This window comes from Montipora capricornis, chromosome 2 (assembly GCF_036669925.1).
Source record: "Montipora capricornis isolate CH-2021 chromosome 2, ASM3666992v2, whole genome shotgun sequence".
In the NCBI taxonomy this organism is placed as follows: domain Eukaryota; kingdom Metazoa; phylum Cnidaria; class Anthozoa; order Scleractinia; family Acroporidae; genus Montipora; species Montipora capricornis.
In genome coordinates this window covers 26,719,757-26,739,756 of record NC_090884.1, presented here as the reverse complement: position 1 = coordinate 26,739,756, position 20,000 = coordinate 26,719,757, and the positions used below count along the sequence as shown (strand labels likewise).

The 20,000-nt window shown below is 38.3% G+C and overlaps 1 protein-coding gene across 1 annotated transcript in view; it reads left to right on the top strand.

Annotated features, from left to right (window-relative positions):
* The window catches only part of LOC138039200 (SHC-transforming protein 1-like), a 25,252-nt gene extending 6,938 nt beyond the window's left edge, over positions 1-18,314 (top strand). Inside the window, exons 5-13 of the mRNA XM_068885396.1 lie at positions 4,965-5,107; positions 6,297-6,348; positions 7,035-7,161; positions 7,900-7,984; positions 9,558-9,756; positions 11,882-12,118; positions 14,378-14,557; positions 15,265-15,446; positions 16,221-18,314. Coding sequence (XP_068741497.1) covers positions 4,965-5,107; positions 6,297-6,348; positions 7,035-7,161; positions 7,900-7,984; positions 9,558-9,756; positions 11,882-12,118; positions 14,378-14,557; positions 15,265-15,446; positions 16,221-16,346 — 1,331 coding nt within the window. The 3' untranslated portion in view covers positions 16,347-18,314. The remainder of the gene's footprint in view (positions 1-4,964; positions 5,108-6,296; positions 6,349-7,034; positions 7,162-7,899; positions 7,985-9,557; positions 9,757-11,881; positions 12,119-14,377; positions 14,558-15,264; positions 15,447-16,220) is intronic.
* Positions 18,315-20,000: the final 1,686 nt, after the last annotated feature.

Here is a 20,000-nt window from a genome sequence, read left to right as displayed (position 1 = left end):
CCTTGCTTTATTGTTGTTTGTGCTCTGTTGGAGTCAACTGCTTTTGGTTAATGAGGTTGGTCTGTATTTTTCTTGCCTTAAGCCTTAATTCCCTTGTGTGGGGCCCGTACTGGGAAAATATTGGTCAAGTTCCTCTTTTTGCAAGTTTATTGTCAGGTGAGGTCCAATTAAACTTGGAAAAAAGGGAACAAAGCCAACATTTTCCCAGTATGGACTGATTAAGCAGGGTTTTCTATTCCTTGAATTTTGCCTCTTCACCTGCTTCTGTTAATGGTTCTGGGAAAGTAAAATTAGCACTGGAACCCCAACATGACTAGTAAATGAAAAAGTTAACATTTCTCGTATTTTTCTTTCTATGTCCGAGAAAATGAAAAGAGAAAATGGGAACAGTTCGGCAACCTATACCGTCTCTGCTTCATGACCAGTTTATCTTTATAATGGCAGTCCGTATTGCATAATTGGACTGCTCAGAGAACTAATCAGAATTCTCCATTTCATATTGCACCAGTTTACCAATATAATAATAATATTATGTTATTTTTTACTTTGGCTAATATCAGATGATTTTACTTGTCAGTGTGGGCTGCCTTGGGGGTTAAAGAGTTAACAACATCTGTGTCCAATATTAGGTACTGTTACTGTACACTCAAAACTATGTTCCCTTAAATCATTTTCCCTCCCAAGAGTGGCACTTGTATATTTTACTCTGTCTAACGCCAGATGATTTTACTTGTCAATGTTGGCTGCCTCGTAGGTTAAATAGTAGTTTAGAAAACCGGTTTTAGTTGGTTTTGCTTGATCGTCCTTTAAAATTGGGCTGGTGTAGCTTGAATACCATTGTCGATGACAATGGGCTGTAAACATCATGTGTACAAAATGTCTGCTAATGATTAGGAGTTACAACCTACATGTATAATTATGACAAAATAAGAAAATGCTGTTGGAGTGATGTCTGGTTGGGACACTTTAAAGGGAAACTGTCACAGACGTGCATGCACCAGGTTTTTAATTGAAAATTCTCTTTCAGCTTTAAAATGTCATGTTAATCTTGATAATACATGACTGTATGTTTGGTTTATTGCAGAGAAAAAAACAGTATACTGTATGTCAGTGTTTATCATTCAACACAGATGTGACAATGTCCAAATATGGTCCAAATATTCGTCGTGCATACTCAATGTATATCCTGCATTATTAAATTATCAACCTCAGATAATGCATTTTGCGTGCTCTGATTGGTTCACTCAATATCGGTTATCAGCTCATATACGTTAGTTTGACCTTATATGGTAAATGATTGCACTAAGCGTTGCTAAGATAAAAACGTTTTCGCTGGAAAGTGAAATTTCTCTCTGAATAAAGCCAAAAATGAAAAAAACACTTTGTTTTTGTAGAAACTTCGGATCAATTCCGACGTTTACAAGTACGCAAAAAGGCAAGAAATGTTTTTGTGATGAGACTACGTCTGTCTGACCACAACATCGCATCTTCATCAATTTTTTTCGATTTCGCTCGGATTTTCTCTCATTTTTCGCTTGTATTTCGTACTTCCAAATTTTTGGAGTTTAAGAATTTAATAAAACAATTATTCCGTTCGCGCTTGTTGGATATGAGACTGGTTATAGCCAACTTGGCGCTACATGCCTCATTAGCTATTTACCATCTCATATCCAATGCATGCTCATGGAATAATATTGTCATTTGTTAAAATAATATATGTAACTTGTGTCTTTCCAACTTTTTTTTCCAACAAATGTAGAAAATTGTGCTAATGTCATCAACGGGTTGAATAATATAACAATTATCCTGCTCAATCTTGTGGAATATCGCCTGATTTTAGCCAACTTGGCCAATGTCCTCGTCCGCTAAGTATCAGGCGATATTCGCACGATTCACAGGATAATTGTTAAATATCTACAGGTGTGAGTGCTTGAACCGCCGACAGCTAGTGTTCCTGGCGACGCTTCACTGAATTCAGTTGTCACACAGTGAACAAACATGGCATGATAATTATTTGCATTTGCTTTTATTTCTTGGATGCCAAACCATCGATAATAGATACCGGTACATGTAAATATACATTTTAGTGTAGACCATTCCAACAGAACACAACCAATTTGCATTTACATAAATTATTTCTAGAAAAGCAAAAGTTGTGACACAACTCTGTTATACATGACTTGTACGACTTTGCCTGGAATTTTGCCTGATAAAAGGAACATTGTAAAATCCTTTTTTACTAATGAAAGCCTTAATTGTTACAAAGTTCACTGCTTTATAGTAAAAGTGCCTATGAAATACAGTACCGCTCAGAATTAACCTAACATGGAACGCGTTCATGAACGCAATCAGAACGAAACTTGAACGAGAAATGGAACAGCAACAGAACGGATTTGGAACGGAGGCAGAACGGATATGGAACAAACAAGTTCTCTTTAACCTGTTCTCTAGAACACGTTCTCATCTGCAGGAACGCGTTCTAGAGAACGTCCCCGCTTAGCGAGATTTACGTGTACTTTGTGAAATCCACATTTGTTAGCATTAGGCGCGTGTCGCTTGACACCCGGCCCGGTTAAAAAAGTGATTGGTGTTCAAGGCCGCTAAATTAAGCGCTTGATTTTAAGACTACAATTGGGAAACTGTAATAATCTGAAAACCGAGATGGAAAGTACATTTCATGTGCATTTAGCTGGTAAAGAGAAAGCTTCAAAACATCTTTCTGTTTTCAATTAAGAACAAAACAAAAAAAACCCGCACTTCAAATCAGCGAGAAAAACAGCTGCAGTGAACGCGATTGAGATGAACGTGTAAATATTTTATTTTTCTCAATATGGCCAAAGAGGCTTAAAAATTTACGTACACATTAGTTGGATAATACCGTTCATCCACAGACAATGAGTATTTTAGAGTTGTAGAACCAGAACTAGCGTTACGCGACTAGTTTTTGCACTAAATTTTTAACCATCACGCCAAAAATTTATCGTTTGATCTGTGGTTTGGTTCGTTCGGTTTGAATCGTTTGTAAAACACTGGGTTTCCTTCACTTTAATCGTTCCTTTAAGATATTTCTTTTGTACATAACCGAAAATAGACGTAAAAATTCCACTAGCCGTGAAATGCGCGCAAACAAAACAACTGGCTCGTTCTGCTTCACTAAACAAGTTTGGTTGCCTAGCACGTGACAATTTTTACACAATACGTGACTAATTCTCTCACGCAAAGTACAAACTTTAAACCTTCGAAACCTTTAAAACGCTTTAAACCTTTTTTTTTTTCCATTCTTTCAAACGATAGCTGCCGCGAACCAAACGAACGATAGAAAGGTCAAAGCGATACAAACGATAGAAACGAAATTAAAAGTGCGATGTTTCGGATCAAAATGTAACACGTCCAACGAAAAATTTTCGGATTCCACCAACTTTGTCTCTGTGCTGTCCGCTAACAAAGCAAAATCAACACAAGGAAAGTATCAAAATAAACAGCAGACATAATAGACAAGCTTTTATTTTCGGTATTATTCCAGATAAATACTTTGTAACAAAGAAATAACAGATAAACTTCGGGTATTGTCGGTAAGCGTTTGACAACCAATACCGTGCGCAAGGCCAAATTTATACGTAAGTCGTCTTTTGTCCTTGTTTTGCTCACTTTTTGTATACAATCAAATATTATATTTTTGCACCATTGAAAAAGAAATCTTGCTGATCACTGCAATAATTTAACTGTTTTTTTTTTATATCTCTAGCGCAAAAACCTCGTTTTAGGAAAAGACTAACTGCTTGACGAAGTTACACTCCCATCTTCATCTCGCAGTGAATGTTACCGGTTTTTGTGAACGCGTTCAAAGGAACGCGTTCTTTTTCTTGTAAATGCGTTGCATGGAACGCGTCCAATGGAACAAAAGAGAACAGAGCTGGAACGGATTTGGAACGGGTATAGAACGGATAAAGAACGGATAAGAGAACGGAAATTGAACGAATATGTAACGCGTTCCGTTCAGCGTTCCCTGTTAGGTTAATTCTGAGCGGTACTGTAACTAAAGCTTATTCAAAAGACTTTTTAATGAAAAGAAACATGGTGTTTTCATTTTTGAAATAATCTCCAATCATTTTGGAGGTATTAAAGTTTTTGTGTAAAAACTGATGAGGTCATCAGTGGTTCCAAAGGAAAGCAAATCACAAATTAAGCAATAGAGGACGTTTTCCGTGTTTCCATAGCCTCATCTAAACACGAGGGGGAGATGGGAGAATTCGAACCAGTTATGCAAACCCGAGACATAGAATGTTCTCAGAAATATTAAAGCAGTTCTCTTCAAACTTGGCACCAGTAATGTACATCAGGCAATGTGCAAAATGACACCCATTGTGCATTAAATGCCATGTCAACAGCTTGCTTCCAGATCGATTTGTGTGCAAAACAGATGTCCTCATTTTTTGGTCTCAACCAAACATTATCCACTGTCAATGAGTTGATTAGGAGAGATACGGCAGCATGGACTCTATGTTTGTTTTGAGCAGCACTGTCTGTGTTGCCTGATTTGAGAGGAAATTTAGATACATGTACGTACATGAATTGTATTTCAGTTAAAACCAAAAGAGACTGGGACCAAAGGTGTTCCCATGGTTACAGTGTATGTCATACTCTGCACTGTCTTGCACCTTTCTCAAGGGTTATTGCTCAATGCCAAATTTGTCTGAATAATATGTTATTATCGCTGTTACGTAAAAGCATGACATGAAAAGTACTGAGTTCATTTTAAATTTGTCTGCAGATAGATTCTGTGTTCCTGTTAGAATTAAACTGACTTATGCTTTAAACCCTTTGATCTTGGAAGCGGCCTGTACTGTAAAATTGTCTGCCATTTGACAGACAAAATAATCTGAAAGTGCCAATCTTGGGAGGGAATGATTAGACTTTTTCATTTGTTAGTGCTGACCTTTTGAGTTTTTTTCAAATAATTTCAGAAGTTCCTTCGATGAGTGACACTGGTGCGAATGTAAATATGACTTTGTCATCAGCTGGGATCAAGTTAACAAGTATCGAAAGTGGAAGATTAATTGTCAATCATGACATGCAAGGAATTTCTTTCGCTAGTGGGGGCGAAAAGGTATTTAGAAGTCTTCTAATCATTATTTTCTTTTGTTCATGATATCATAATATAAAAATTATTCATGCATGGAATGGCTGACAGAATCACTGTCAAAGTTTTTTGGAGATTCCAAGAGGGAGGAGAGGGTTGTGTGTTAAGGAGACAGTGGAGGGTTTCACCATTATGCATTTACATGTAGGGGAATCTTTGTTTACACCTGTGGCTCCATTAGCATCATTCTGTCAATCATTGTATAATAATTATTTTTCAGCCAAGATATCAGCACTGAATATTGAAATTGTTACAGTATAAATTATTAGTTATGTTTATATCTGAAAATACTCTATATATTCTTTGAGTACTAACTTAAGTACATGTAATTTTCCAATTGTACAAACAACATTATTATTTTATGGCCTCATTTGTATCAACTTAATTATATTCTCAATGTCTCCTAAGGCGAGAGGTCAAATTTTCAATATTAATAAACTCTATGTAATGTTTGAATAAGATTATCACTTGCTGACTGCTACATGTGTTTTAAGGTTCCTTTTATATGAAATGGGTCATAGTAATTATATTAATCTGCAAATATTTGCGATTTTGAGATGCCAATGCTGCATTATGTTGGCAGCTTGGTAGGAGAAAATATTATTAGATCATATTCACAAAGCAATGGGGCCCAATACGAGAATATATTTTCTTCCAATTAACCGCCAATATATGCAGTTTGGCATCTCAAAATCGCAATTAAATTTGTATTGTGATCCATCCATTACAAGCATAAATAAAACTGTGAAAAAAAAAAAAAAACAGTTTGAGCCAGCAAGATCAACATTTCAACTCTCATCAGTCAAAGTCAACAGTCAACTGGTGTTCCTTATTTTTACACATTCTTAACAATGAATTTAAAACATTATAGAAACTAAACATACGGAAACATGTCAAAATATTGAAATCTTTCAATAATTATTGTAAACAAATGTGAACTTATTTTATGGCATTGGCATGAGGAACCCATTTCAATAACGAGATTATTTCACACACCGGGAGAGGATTGTGATACTGGTTGATATACACTTGTCTGGGAACCTCTGTTTACAATCTACATTTAGGATAGAAGACTGCTAACATAATGACCCTTAACTTTGATGTCACTCCTACACAGTTCACACTGTTACAAAAATACATGTAATGTTTTTGGTAGGACTGCATTGATATGATAGGATATGTAGCCAAAGATCAAGTCAATGGAAGAGGTTTGATCACATGCTTTCATATCTGTGTTACCTACATTGTAACTATAGTGTGAAATCTATTGCTTTTGAACCGCTCTTTCCAAAAACAGTGGCTTACTGTATTTGTTTTTTTGTCATGTTTAATAGTAATAATTTATTACTCTCGTTCTGAGGAAGAAAGGACTCCTAGATTCTGCAATGAGCTGTTGTAAGTCAAACGCAAAAATGAAATAATGGGGACTTGGTTAAAACTAGCCAAGAATGAATAATTGTGGGGGCAAATACATGATTTTGAATCTGATATTAAAGTCCTCAACTTATTAGGCAACAATGAAGTGCTGCATGAGTGTAGCTTTTTAGAAGTAAACTGTGCTTAAGTTCTTCAGTTACATGTATGTAACTGAAGAACTTATAGTTTATTCATTCTTGGCTAGTTTTTTATAGTTTACTTTCAACAAGATACATGTACACTCATGCAGCACTTCATTGTAGGACTGTCCCTTCTTTGCCCTTACAAGAAATTGTTAATTGGTTGCATGGCTAGGTCCAACCAATGTCTCTCTCTCTCTGAATGAAAGGATAGCTAAGGAGAAAGACCTTGGTTCTTAGGTTGAACAAAACTACTTTTTTTGTTGGATTTACAAAGGTCTTGTTAAAGTTATAATGATGATGATGAAGATGATGATGGTATGAATGGTTTTTCACAGCTTGCTTTGTTGTTGACTGTGGTGGAGGATTAGCGTATGATGTCATCAACACTATTGGACAAGCTTTTGAGATTCGCTTTAAGTTGTTTTTACAGAATCCACCACTTGCTACAGAAGTTCCTGAAAGGTAAGTTACTGTATTATGACTTCTATAACTAAACTTTGAAGTTCTTTGGGGGTGTATTTCAATGTAGGGCCCAAGATTAAGGTTTTGAAAAGTTGGTTGATTTACTCAAGCAAACTGACACACCAAAAACAGCACACATACTTTTTTCCAGAACAAATACTGTAACTTGTTCCAGTTGAGAGTGTTGAATGATGATGTTGTCATCTGTGTGTGTTGTTTTACATAAAGTAAAGGCACTTTAGTTAACGTCGGTAGTTCCTTCAGTTACGAAACTGGTATCAATGGAAGCCGACGGTGCGCCCTTTACACCCCCCTCCCTCTGTCAGTGCTTCGTTTTAAGGGTATTTAAAGCTATAGCTACAAGGAGCAGAGGAAAGTCGAAACAGACATTGAAGTCACCGAGAATCGAACTGGGCACCTCTTGCGCTGAAAGCCACTTACTAACCAACTGAGCCATGCCTGTTCCCACAGATCAACAGATCAACATTATTATTATTATTATTATTATTATTATTATTATTATTATTATTATTATTGTAAGATCCAAACAATATATTTGGACAAATTATCCAGTCTACAGCGAAATAATGTTTCTTGAAAAATATTTAGGTTTTTTTGCAAATCGCTGTTAAATAATGTAGTACATGTGCACATTTTGCCACTATCACAATATGATATTTTAGAGATTGTTCTCAATTACTAAACATTGCTGGCATAGTAAGTAAATGTCTTTGTTAGATTTTCAGAGTCAATATTTGGAAATGAGGATCATGTCTATGACATGGAATATGAAGAACCAAAGGATGATGGCAAAATGGTTCAGGTAGGTGGCCCCCACATCCTGAAGGTGGTGGATGTAGGTGGATTGAATGATTCCTTCATCTGTAAATTTTTCTTGACAATGATGGAATGGCAGACAAAATGGTTCCCACTGACAGTGTCCGTTAAAGTGTCCATTAAAGCAACTGTCACAAGTTGTAGACAAGAGGTGATAGCAATTAAAAAAGAATGAGGAACTCAAAGAACTTCTTCTCATCCAGCTTCCTCTCAAGTTTTGTGCAAATCCCTTCCAAATTTATTGCTGGTTTTAAGCACTTTCTTTGACAGAAATTGGGTTGCAATTTGATGATGAACTCGAGGAACAATAATTACATATTCATTGCTGGTTTTACACACTTCTTTTTGCCAGAAATTGGGTTGCAATTTGATGATGAACTCGAAGAACAATAATTACATATTCATTGCTGGTTTTACACACTTCTTTTTGCCAGAAATTGGGTTGCAATTTGATGATGAACTCGAAGAACAATAATTACAAATTTATTGCTGGTTTTATACACTTTTTTTGCCAGAATTGAGTTGCAATTTGATGATGAACTCGAAGAACAATAATGACATATTTATTGCTGGTTTTACACACTTCTTTTTGCCAGAAATTGGGTTGCAATTTGATGATGAACTCGAAGAACAATAATTACATATTCATTGCTGGTTTTACACACTTCTTTTTGCCAGAAATTGGGTTGCAATTTGATGATGAACTCGAAGAACAATAATTACAAATTTATTGCTGGTTTTATACACTTTTTTTGCCAGAATTTGGGTTGCAATTTGATGATAAACTCGAAGAACAATAATTACAAATTTATTGCTGGTTTTACACAGTTCTTTTTGTCAGAAATTGGGTTGCAATTTGATGATGACTAACATTGATTAACAACAATTTCTAAGTCCCAAGAGAAACTCGAAACGATGCTCTATCATTTAGCTTCAGGAAATGTATAGAACTTATACATGTACCCTGTATGTAGGCCATTAACGTTTTTGAGTGTGTCTACCCATTCATCCCTGAAGCGGGTTCCTCTGGCGTTAGACAGAGTAAAATCTATAAGTCTCACTCTAAGGACTCAAATTAGGTTCAGTTGACATTCTCCTTGCATTTTGCTTGGACAGGAGTGTTGAAAGTTTGCATTCTCTTAATTGCTGCAGAGGGGATGGTAAATTTTTAGCTCAGTAAACAAATGCAGAGATTTATTTATTAATAACATGGGTGACAAATTACTCCTTAATTTTGGCACGAAATTTCAGGGTTAATTTATAATTTCACATGTGAAATTAGATTGTTGCCATGGCAACTGTTCATATAGTGCTAAAATGGCGTCCAGGTTTGAAAATTAATAATTTGTCACCCATTATATTAATAGCTAATCAAATGGTATACCCGTGAAATTAGGGAATAATTTCACTTGCGTTTTGTCCAAAATCAAGTAATTTCCCTCGCTTAAAGGCTCGGGAAATTGTTTGAATTATTTAATTATTTAAGTTTGGGCATACCCTCTGATTACTTCATGTAGCCCAATCACTGCTCACATAAATTCACTGGTTTGCTTTTCTAGCCACCAAATATATATCAGTCCGCCGAAGTTGAGCGACCTGGTTACATGGCTCTGAGAACCACTACGACACGAGAACTTGGTGACTATGACAACCCCAACAAGGGCCTCCACGGCCATGGCTATGATGTCCCTAAAGGAACACATGTGGGCTATGAGGCTCCTGTGAACCAATTAAACAGACGTAATACAGGTCACGGACGTAAGTGTTAATGCTCTATTCAAGTTGAATTGGGGTCTAATAAATCGATTGCAGTAACACAACCACAACAACAAAGTAATTTGTAACTACACATTATCTACAAATAAGATTGTTGTATAGGAGATAACACCTCATTTAGCGACTAGATAGAAGAGACACAAAATACACTTGATTTACAGAACTACTTCAAGAGCTCTCCTTCAAGTACAAAAACTCCTAAGTGTATGAAAAGTGAAAACTCTGATGGATCTCGAAAAAGTATTGCATAGCTATTTCATACTGTACCATGTTATAGACTTTGCATAACCCTGAACAAAGAAGGAACAGGTCGTTCGCCACCAAACTCCAGACAGACAGATAACATTGGTACAATTTAAAATTGCTGATGGACGAACAAAAGGAGCTAATGAGAGATCTTTTGTTTTCGTCCATGACGGCGATGACGTAACGTGAAAACCGCGCATTGGCATAGGACAAAGGCAACAGCCTTCCTGCTCTCTTTTTGACTTTGTTTTATAAGTGGTCATAAGTCATATGTTACAAGAATATCTTGGGATGTCCATCTGCACATCATAGGGCTCCATTTAGTGGTTGGATTTAAAACAATTTTATTGCATTTGACATCTCAATCTTCCAATTCCTTACATAATTTGTAAATTAACTCCGAAATCCTGCGGGGATGGGTCAATATAATGTGATGTATGAATAATATATTATCGATGTGGTAATAAATCTGTCGATTAGATTCGAGCAAACTCGCCTTCGCCTTTATCCCCTCAGTAACCATTGGTATGGAAAATTTATTGTTCCACTAGGAAAGCAAATGGCGTGGATAAGAGCAACGTTTTTTTTCTCCGCTTTTAATTTTGGACCATTTCTTTGCATTTCTACAGGCAAGCTCTGTCGTGAGACGGGATCACATGAGATCACAGGTCACCTATTTGTGAAAATGTAAGGTTTATATGGGAAAATGCAGGACACATATAGAGCGAAAATCAAGCCTAGAAATGTGTAAGGAATTGCGAACAAAATCCCGAGTTAGGGACTGTCATTGGCCAGAGAATAGGTTACTCGTCGCCAGGCGCCCCAAGTGTAACCGTCGTTTTCCAGCTAACCAAGATGTGAGCCCCGCGGCTGTTTGGAAGGTCGTTATACGAGTTTCACGGAGCCTGCTGTCTTCGCTCAGCTAGCTGAAGAGGATTTAGTGGTTTCAGGGCTTCGGGAATCTCCTATTCAACGACCCTCGTGTGTTTATTTACCGATTGGATTCGGCTTTCGTGGAAAAAAATCGCTCTGAATTTGGCTCGATTGGGCCAAGATGGCGTTGTCAGCTTCCTACCTTTCCGTTTTCCTTGTATAGAAGGTGAAGTGGACCTTACTTTTCGAAACTCCGTGTACGTTGTAAGGCAGCTGCGACAAGCCATGTAGTAGGTTTTTTATTCGCAATTTCTTACAAATTGCGAGGCTTGGTTTCCGCTCCATATGTCCTGTATAGTCCACTTCAGAAAATACCATAATACTCGTTATTTGTACCCCCAAATTTTGCATAAGCATTGTTTCCAGTTTCTCTTGGGACTTACAATAGTCCCAAGAGATCACAAAAACAATGCTTATGAAAAATTTGAGGGGGACAAACAAAGAGTATTATGGTATTATCCCAAGTGGCCTATATCCCCATATAGACCCTACATTTTGACAAATAGGCTGGGTTACCTGTGATGAGATAAGAGAGATCTTGCGTCGCGTTTACCGCAGAATGCAAACGTCGAACTGAATTTTGCGTTTTGCCAAAATGGAAGAAACTTGTGTGATCTTAGCGCATTTTTGCCAGTTAGCTTTGGTTATCAAGCAATTTCTCAAAGGAGCAAGACAATTCAGAAGAGAAGAATTTTTATCCCCTGCCGTTTTCAAATCCCGTTTCACTTTTTAAACACGATGCTAAATTGGTAGGCAACGCTTTTTGTGGTACTCCTTTATTTCGCAGCTGTGCGAGACAATAAAGTGTAAAGACTTCAATAACAATCTAAAGCAGAAGCCGTGCCGGTCATTTTTAATTGCTGGCCTAAACACAACCACAGACTGAAATCTTTGTATCGTGGAAATGACTTCCAATTCATTTTCCCAGTTTCAGGTGTTTATGACAATCCGACAGAACTCACAGGTGCCTCTGCTAACAGAAATGGTATCAGTTACGCTGACAGCATAAAATTCGCCGCTGGGGCGAATTTTGAGAACCCTGATAATTCAGCATTCTTTGAAAATCCGTTGGCAACGCCTTTAGTTCCTCAGAGAGTTGACAGCTTGGAGCACCATTCAACTGAAAGTCCTTACGATAATCCGTTGGCTCCAAATAGTGGCTCAGGTACTTGCTGTTCTATAATTTAATTGCATGTGAATAGAGTGGTTTTAAGGTACAGTATTTAACTAAAATTACATTATGTAAGTGTCAAACTAGCCAACGACGGAACGAACGAGTAAACTGAAAATATTGATGAAAAAGCGAATTTTATCGACTGTACGTTGATGACACGTTTTGCATATTTGAGACGGAACAAGTTGCACTTTTATTCTTTGATTTCATGAACACCAGGCACCCTAACATATGTTTTACCATGGAGAAAGAGGTGGACCATAAATACCGTTTTTGAATGTCTTTATTCATAACCATTCACAAGGGTCCTACAACCCCGTTTTTTCCTAAGAAAAAGCTCACGGGTCTTCTAACTAATTACTTTAGTTTCACCGCTCCATCGTACAAAATTGGGCTTGTTAAAACACTTGTTGATAGAACCTTTAAAATCAACAACACTTGGACTGGCTTTCGCAATGACGTTAAGAGCCTCACTTTCCTTTTACACAATAACCTTTTCCCTTCATATCTATTTGAGTAGTATTTAGTAGTGTATTATTGGAGCCCAGACTCCCTCAAATAATGGCAACCAAGCCGGTTCAATCCTCTGTTTCATTGAAGTATTTTAAGTTACCTTATGTAGGTTTCCTTTTCTACAGAAGCCCAGAGTAGATTACGTAAACCAGTAAAGCGTTTTTGCGTTGATTTAGACATTACGCTAGCATTTTCTTCTTTTAAGATCTGCAACATGTTCAGTGGGAGGGAGCCTAAGCACACGCGTTTTTGAGACGCGGACGGCAACCAGAAGTGAATATTTCGCACGCCAGGATACCGGTCTCCCAGCTTTTGAAACTTAGGGTATCTAATAGTGAAAAGATACTTAGCGATATAAATGTGGTTGTGTGAAGACAATTTAAAAAGGGAAATACCTCACTTCCGGTTGCCGTCCGCGTCTCAAAAATGTGCGTGCTTAAGCTCCCTATTAGGTTTATTTAGGGAATGTCAGTTGCGACGGCGCGCGCGGAAAAAAGACCAATGAATATTCAAAATAGAGTAGAATCCACTCTTGTAATTAATTATTAATTAGTTCAAAAATTTGTAACGCGCAAATATCTATATGGATATAATCAAATGCGCGGTAAAAATAATTAAGTTAAAAAAATGGTGTAACTGAAATATAAATTGCTTACAAAGGCGCGCAAAAAAGTAGAATTAGTATAACTATGCATTAATAACATTAAGAGTAAAGTATGTATTTAATAAGATCCTAATTATAAGTTACATTGAAAAAAACAAGTGTCAAGCGAAGATTTAAATTTGCTAAAATTAGTTTCGTTACGTATATTGTTCTGCAATTCGTTCCATACTGCTGAAGCTGCCGTTTTAAAAGAGCGATCACCCAGTGTCTTTTTTGACTTAATACAGTAGATGGTATCTTCTATATTCTGAATTCTCATTGGGTATTTTTGCTGCGCTCGACGTCTTCACTAACGTTCCCGTTCTGTTGCTAGATAAGACTATGATAGGAAATTACAACAACAATAACAACGCAAAACTTACATTAAAACTAACATTAAAACATCGATGTACCGGTAGCTAAAAAGATAGAGTTAGCTCTGCATGTTTTAGCTACCTATTTAGACTGGGATTTTCCCAGCGGACATGCATGAGCTGCCTAAAATGGAGAAGCAGCTCTCAGAACAGAGCCTGCGACATTCCTCAGAGAGTTGCAAATGTTGGAAAATGTGAGAACTCCTGTCCCTTCTCAGATGCTCACGAATGTGCGTCAAAATGCATCGGGATGTTGCACAAGTGAATTAAGCACTTTGAATTTTTATTGTCGAGTTGCCAAGTTTAGTTTGTTTTTCTTTTGATACACTGTTTGCGCATTATTCGTTAAGTGATTGTTTGTACTTAGTATTGTAACTTTTAACGGCAGTTTAAAATTCTAACGGCAATGTATTAATATAAGTTCAAATTGTAACATTGACATAAATTCAAATTTGCACTGTAACGAACTCTTGCTACTGAAGGTGACCGATGATCGATCGAAACATGTCTCGCAAACTCAAAGTTGTTGACCATTTTTTACAAAAAAGCGCGTTCCAAAGCATCTTTTTTCCATCTCGTTGCGTTCTTTGTTCCCACTGAACACTGCAAAGTGATGCTAGTTGGCTTTCTCTCAATATTAGCTATTCTTTTTCCCTAAAATAGAAACACTTTGTGATCGTGGTAAATGTGATGGAATGAACGTCGTATTTATTTACGCAGGTCAAGATGGGTGGGCTACATTTGATGAGAACGTGGCACCCCCTCCTCCCCCGTTGTCATTTCCACGACCCTCCTCAAGAAAGCCACCTCCGGTCCCTAAACCGTACGCTGTGACCAAAGTGCAGAAGGAAGAGCACAGCGAAGTACCAACTGCAACACCATCAGCTGCAGAGTATGAAAGTAAGGACAACAATTCTTCGTTTCCTTGGGATCTCTTACTTATCCCATGGTATGATATCCAGGACACGGGATTTCGTTTAGCTCAAGACTGTATTGCTGTTGTGCGATTCCAGTGGTAGCCAGCCATTTGAATCGGCCGGACAAGGAACAAGTCCGCCTTTCTGAAAGACACGTAGACCTTTACCGTACAATCCCGGTTTTATGATTCAGGACAGACAAAAGAGGCAAAAGTTCGAAGGGTAATATCATTGCGGAGATACAGGTATTCGACGCCCGAAACTTTTGCGTGGAGACCAAAAGGCGTTCCCGTTTACAAAATCTTGGTCCATGATCTGGCCCGGGTTGCTCGAAGCTTGGTTAGCGCTAACCAGCGTTAAATACCATGGAAACGTATAGGATTTGATACCTTAACCTACGGTTAGCGCTAACCAGGCTTCGAACAACCGGCCCCAGGGCCACACATAACGAAATTGGGCAAATTTATGAAACTCTGTGTGTTGTTTCATGTCGTCGTCTGGTAACAGCCATTACAGCACCAGCGGCAAGAAAGAGCGAAAAAAGCTAGGACAACAACCTCGTTTCCAAAGGATCTTTTACTCGTTTCACGTGGATATGAAATCTATCCCTAGATTTCTCGCATCACGCCCAGACGAATACTGAGGGTTAATTTGTAATGAAGTTATTTGTGGCTTCCTTTGATTCTTTAGGGCCTTTGGATTCAGAGGTGTGGTACCACGGTCCCATGTCTCGCGCGGAAGCTGAATTGCTACTCGAAGACGAGGGCGACTTCTTGGTGAGAGAAAGCAAGTCCAAAGCTGGTCAGTACGTCCTGTCTGGAGTTCAGAAAGGACAGCCAAAACATTTGCTTCTGGTTGATCCGGAGGGAAAGGTTTGTTTTGTTCCAAATGTTTGTCAATTTACTTGAAAGGGAAACACTGAGTTTTCTTGACTGACACTAGTCCCTCATTTTATTGAGGAGCAGGAATGGGGTGGGGGGGGGGGGGGAAGAGGTTAGTGAAGTGATGTGCGCGCGAGCATAAATCTTTGCGAGAAGGCGCTGTTCGTGGAAGAAAGCAAAAAGTTTCTTTTTAGTAATGCTATACAGACTGAGTACTCCAACTTGATTTTGCCGATCATTCTATTCAGCGCAAAAGTAAAGGACTTCTCATAGTCTGTGAATTGTCGAGATAAGTGCAAGGTTCTTCTCGTAGTCTACTAACTATACATCGTCTCTCTGTAGTGCCAATCATTAACAACAATAACATTTTTAAACTCATTTTAATAACGGCGTAGAGTCAAACTCTGAATTGCTCACAACAATCGATTATAGAATCGCAAAGTTATTTTAAATCTAGTTTGATCGAGCTTCAAATGCCTGACAAAAATACCGCTCCCAGGAAAAGGAACGTGGTATAGAAAGTGACAAATGTAAAATTCGGTTATAAACTCACGAATTTCCTAAGCAAAAGCTCATCTCAATAAACGCAGCTACTTGCCTACGTAGAACCCCGAAGCTGTCAATTGCGAGTTCGCTTTGTATTTCGGAAGAGGTTACAGTAGGATATAGAATACATAAAAGCATATAATTGAACTGCGGTTGAAGTTAATGGAAGGCACAGGAAACAGTTGGGATGACTGTGATCATTCATGCGTTTTTTTGCAGGTTCGAACCAGAGATCGAGTGTTTTCAAGTGTTCAAGAACTAGTTGCCTACCACATGGATAATCACTTACCTATTATATCGTCAGGCAGCCAGGTTACCATAATACACCCTGTTCACAAACATTAATTCACCTGTACTTACTGGCGTTTTGTAGAAACTTCGTTTCCGTAAAATGATACTGGTTAATTTTAAGATTGCTGTTGGTTGTTAAGATAAAGCGTCGAAAGCCTTTCAGGTTCTAAGGTACATTTGTAAAACCAAAATTTTACTTATTCTTAAAAGGGGGTCTTTTAAAAAGTTTTCAGGAAATGAAAGAGCGATTTACTTTCAGGTTTCGTGTCATATTTTCGTTTTTAGACAGGGGGGTAAATATATCCTCTAAAAAATGGCCGAAAAGTTTTCGACGGTGCGGCCTTCGAAAACACTCCCAAGGTTACAGCTAAGCCCGCACAAGCAAATTTTATGTTGCAATTTATCTAGGAAGGTACTGTTAACATTTTTTCCAATTAAGCATTGTTGGTTCAGATATGTATTGTTTGTTTGCGAAGGACATTTGGTGTTAACGTTGTTATGGTGTCATTACAGAGCTTTAGATTCTATCTCATAGAACAGTGAGCGCGCGCAAACCAGCCTCATTTTGGCGGAAAAACTTGATATATCGTCGGTAGGAGTTTTGGCATTTTTCGATCAGGAAAAGGCTCAGCGAGTTACCAGCATTAAGAATAATTGAATAACCTATGCTGCTAATAAAGAGTAATACAATATTAATCGTCCGGGTTATAAATTTTCTAAGTATTTTCGCTAAAAACGGGCAGTCAAATCTCGTTCTCGTTCTCTTCCTCGTGCTAGAATCTAAAGGTCCCTATTATGGTGCTCAAGCAACAGGATTTCCTGAAATCGGTGGTGTTGCTTAACTTTTGAAGTTTCCATATACTTTATTAATGGGACTAATGTGAACTTGTTCTTTTTCCTCGTGTACATACGTTGTTTACAGACAGATGATGTTGATTCTCCCTGCTAGGAGAAGTCTCTTTTCTTTTTGGGTTCGCTGGGCTGACAGGAAGAGAGTCTTCTGCCATGAGTCGAAACTCACGGTGTTGAGCATGCGCGGCGGTTTCTTAGCGACCGAATCCTCGCGTGATACTTCATGTTGTGTGGACTCACTTAACAACAGCGGAATTACTGTAAAGGAATGCGCGGGAGTCACAGTGAGCAAACAAAACATGGGGCATGCGGTTTGAACAGTGCCGTCCAACATTGAGGGCGGTGGTTGGATCAAAGCGAGTTTCGACCCATGACAGAGGTTTCTTTTCTCTTACTCGTCAGCCACGCGAACGCAAAAGAAGAGAGACCTCTGCTAACAGAAAAGTGTTGATTATTTCGTGTTTTAATCAAGTTGCCAGTGTATGTTGCTCCTATTATGCAATGCACGGGCAAACGAATTTAAAGGAACAAGTTGCTGTCTTCTAGACTGGAGCAAGTACACTTGGCATGTAAAATTTGGTCTTAAAAAGTAATCCCTTAAGTTTTCACAATGAGACTCTTCATGTACAAACATAATCAAACGTACTTGTCTAGGTTAGTCAGAAAATCCTGGTATTTTCGTTTACTTTTATAACACGGAGAAAGAAGTGTAGATTTTATATTTATATCACTTGGAATACTTGCTTTTTGGACGATTGAGTTTTGTCTGCGCGAATTCCGCAAGAACAGCGTAACATATGATTGAAACATCAGATCGAGAAAGGTTTAAGACAAGACCATAAATTTGTAACATACTAAGTTAGCTTCATTTTCTGAAGCATGACATTTCTCCGAAGACTAGCAATGTAGAAAGAAATTTGCAGTTAATGTCAAGTAAATAGTTTTCCTATTTTAGTGAAAGATTAACATATAATTAATCCAATTGAAACCAAAGCTGGCTAAGGTAGTAATAGCTGGTCTATTATTTTACGTTGATATAATTTACTTAGTTCTCTTTCAGTAGATAGGTTTAGATACGAAATGAGAGAACCGGTAATAGAGTCGTAAAACGTACAATTGATTCATAATGTTTTTAAAGTTCTTTCTCGTAATAAAAGTTATTTTTTCCTCTTGCCTTAATTGAAATGATTCATACTCAAGCTTTCCTGTACCCCTTCAGACAGGGTTAACGGGAAACAAGAGACCAATGTTGTAAACAAAAAACAAGTATTTCGAAGGAAGACAAAATCAGGGCTAACATCTAGGGATTTGAAGAACGACAGGAAACCCCTGACTGATTGACACGTCCTTTTTATTACCAAAACACATCCCAGGTCCTAAAAAAAACCTTAAAAAAAATTGAGTGACCAGCCCCCTTCCTGACCTGGATAAAACCCATAATCGCCCAACAGGGATAATAATCAGAAGGAATCCCCTTCTCACAACACGCCACCACTAGACATGATAGGAGCCATGCGGCGCATAAGCCGGAATTTTGTTTCCGTTGCTACTCTGGAAACAGCGGTTTAAGGGCTTAGTAATACTCTTCTCTTTCGTGGGATACCTTCGGCAAAGTTTTGAAAGACCTTCAAAGATTCCAATCACGTGCTGCTAGAGTTCTCTTAGGTGCTGGTGTGATATTCGCTCCGCAGACTGAATTGACTCTTTCTTGGGAAAACACTGATGAAGACGGCGCTATGCAAAGTCAATTTTAACGTATAAATGTATTAAATGATTACACCGTCCCCGGTCTTAGGGGTCCTTTTGTTCGAAGAAATGTCGATCAGGTTAATTACCATCTGCGCAATATGGCTACTGCCCTGACACTTCAAAACCGAAAAAAGGGAATCTAAAACAAAGGTTTAAATTTAGCCGTGCTATGCTTTGGAACGAGCTCTCGAATGAAGCGAAACTCGCCGCCGAGTCGATCCCTTCATTAAGAAGATTAGAAAGTAGCTGGGTCTTCCAAGAAGTATTTGTATTGTAGTTTTCTGTAATAGTGGTAGTAGTGGGTACTTTAATATACGGTTTAATGTGTCAATACGCCCTCCATGGAAACCATACGAGTGTTGTTGGGGCTAGCATGTTCCTCTTTTAAATAACGCATTTTCTCCCCCTACCTACCTACCTACTATCCTCTCCGTCACTTGACATGTTGCGGATACAGTACAGTATTCCTCCCACACAGGAACAATTAGAATATGAGAAACAGGTGGCGGCGGGGGACACGATCCATCAATTGATAACTGAATAATGGTATTTTCAATGTGTTAGGCCCGGCCCAAAACGGCCCTTCAAGATCCGTTCGATTTGGTTGGAACAGCGAAACCGTATGTCGCCCCCTCCCACAACCCCTTTCAACCGAGTTGAAACAACAACCAATTAACATTTCTTTTGTTGTCGCGAATTTTGAAATGAAGTTTGTCCCCTCTTTCAACATTTGCGAATTTCAGATTGTAGTACGAGGACGTTCTCAGTTCTGAGCGCGCGCATTTCGAATATTTTGGGTCAGTAAAACGTAATGCGCGTGTCAATTCAGAAACATAGTACTCAGTCTGAAAACGATGGACACGATTATGCACAAGCACGCTATGCAAACTCAATTGCATTTGTAATTAATTACCGGGGGATTATGCAAATGAGACTATTAAAAGAGGTTACTTATGCTCCACCCCGTCACTCTACTCGAGGCCGCAAAAGGGAAGGGTTGACCTTTGTGTCCGATCCAACCGACTTACTCAGATGGATCTGGCCGATGCAAAGGGTCTCACGATGCAAGCGGAGGAGGCTATCGCGGCAATCAGCAGCTGAGGTACA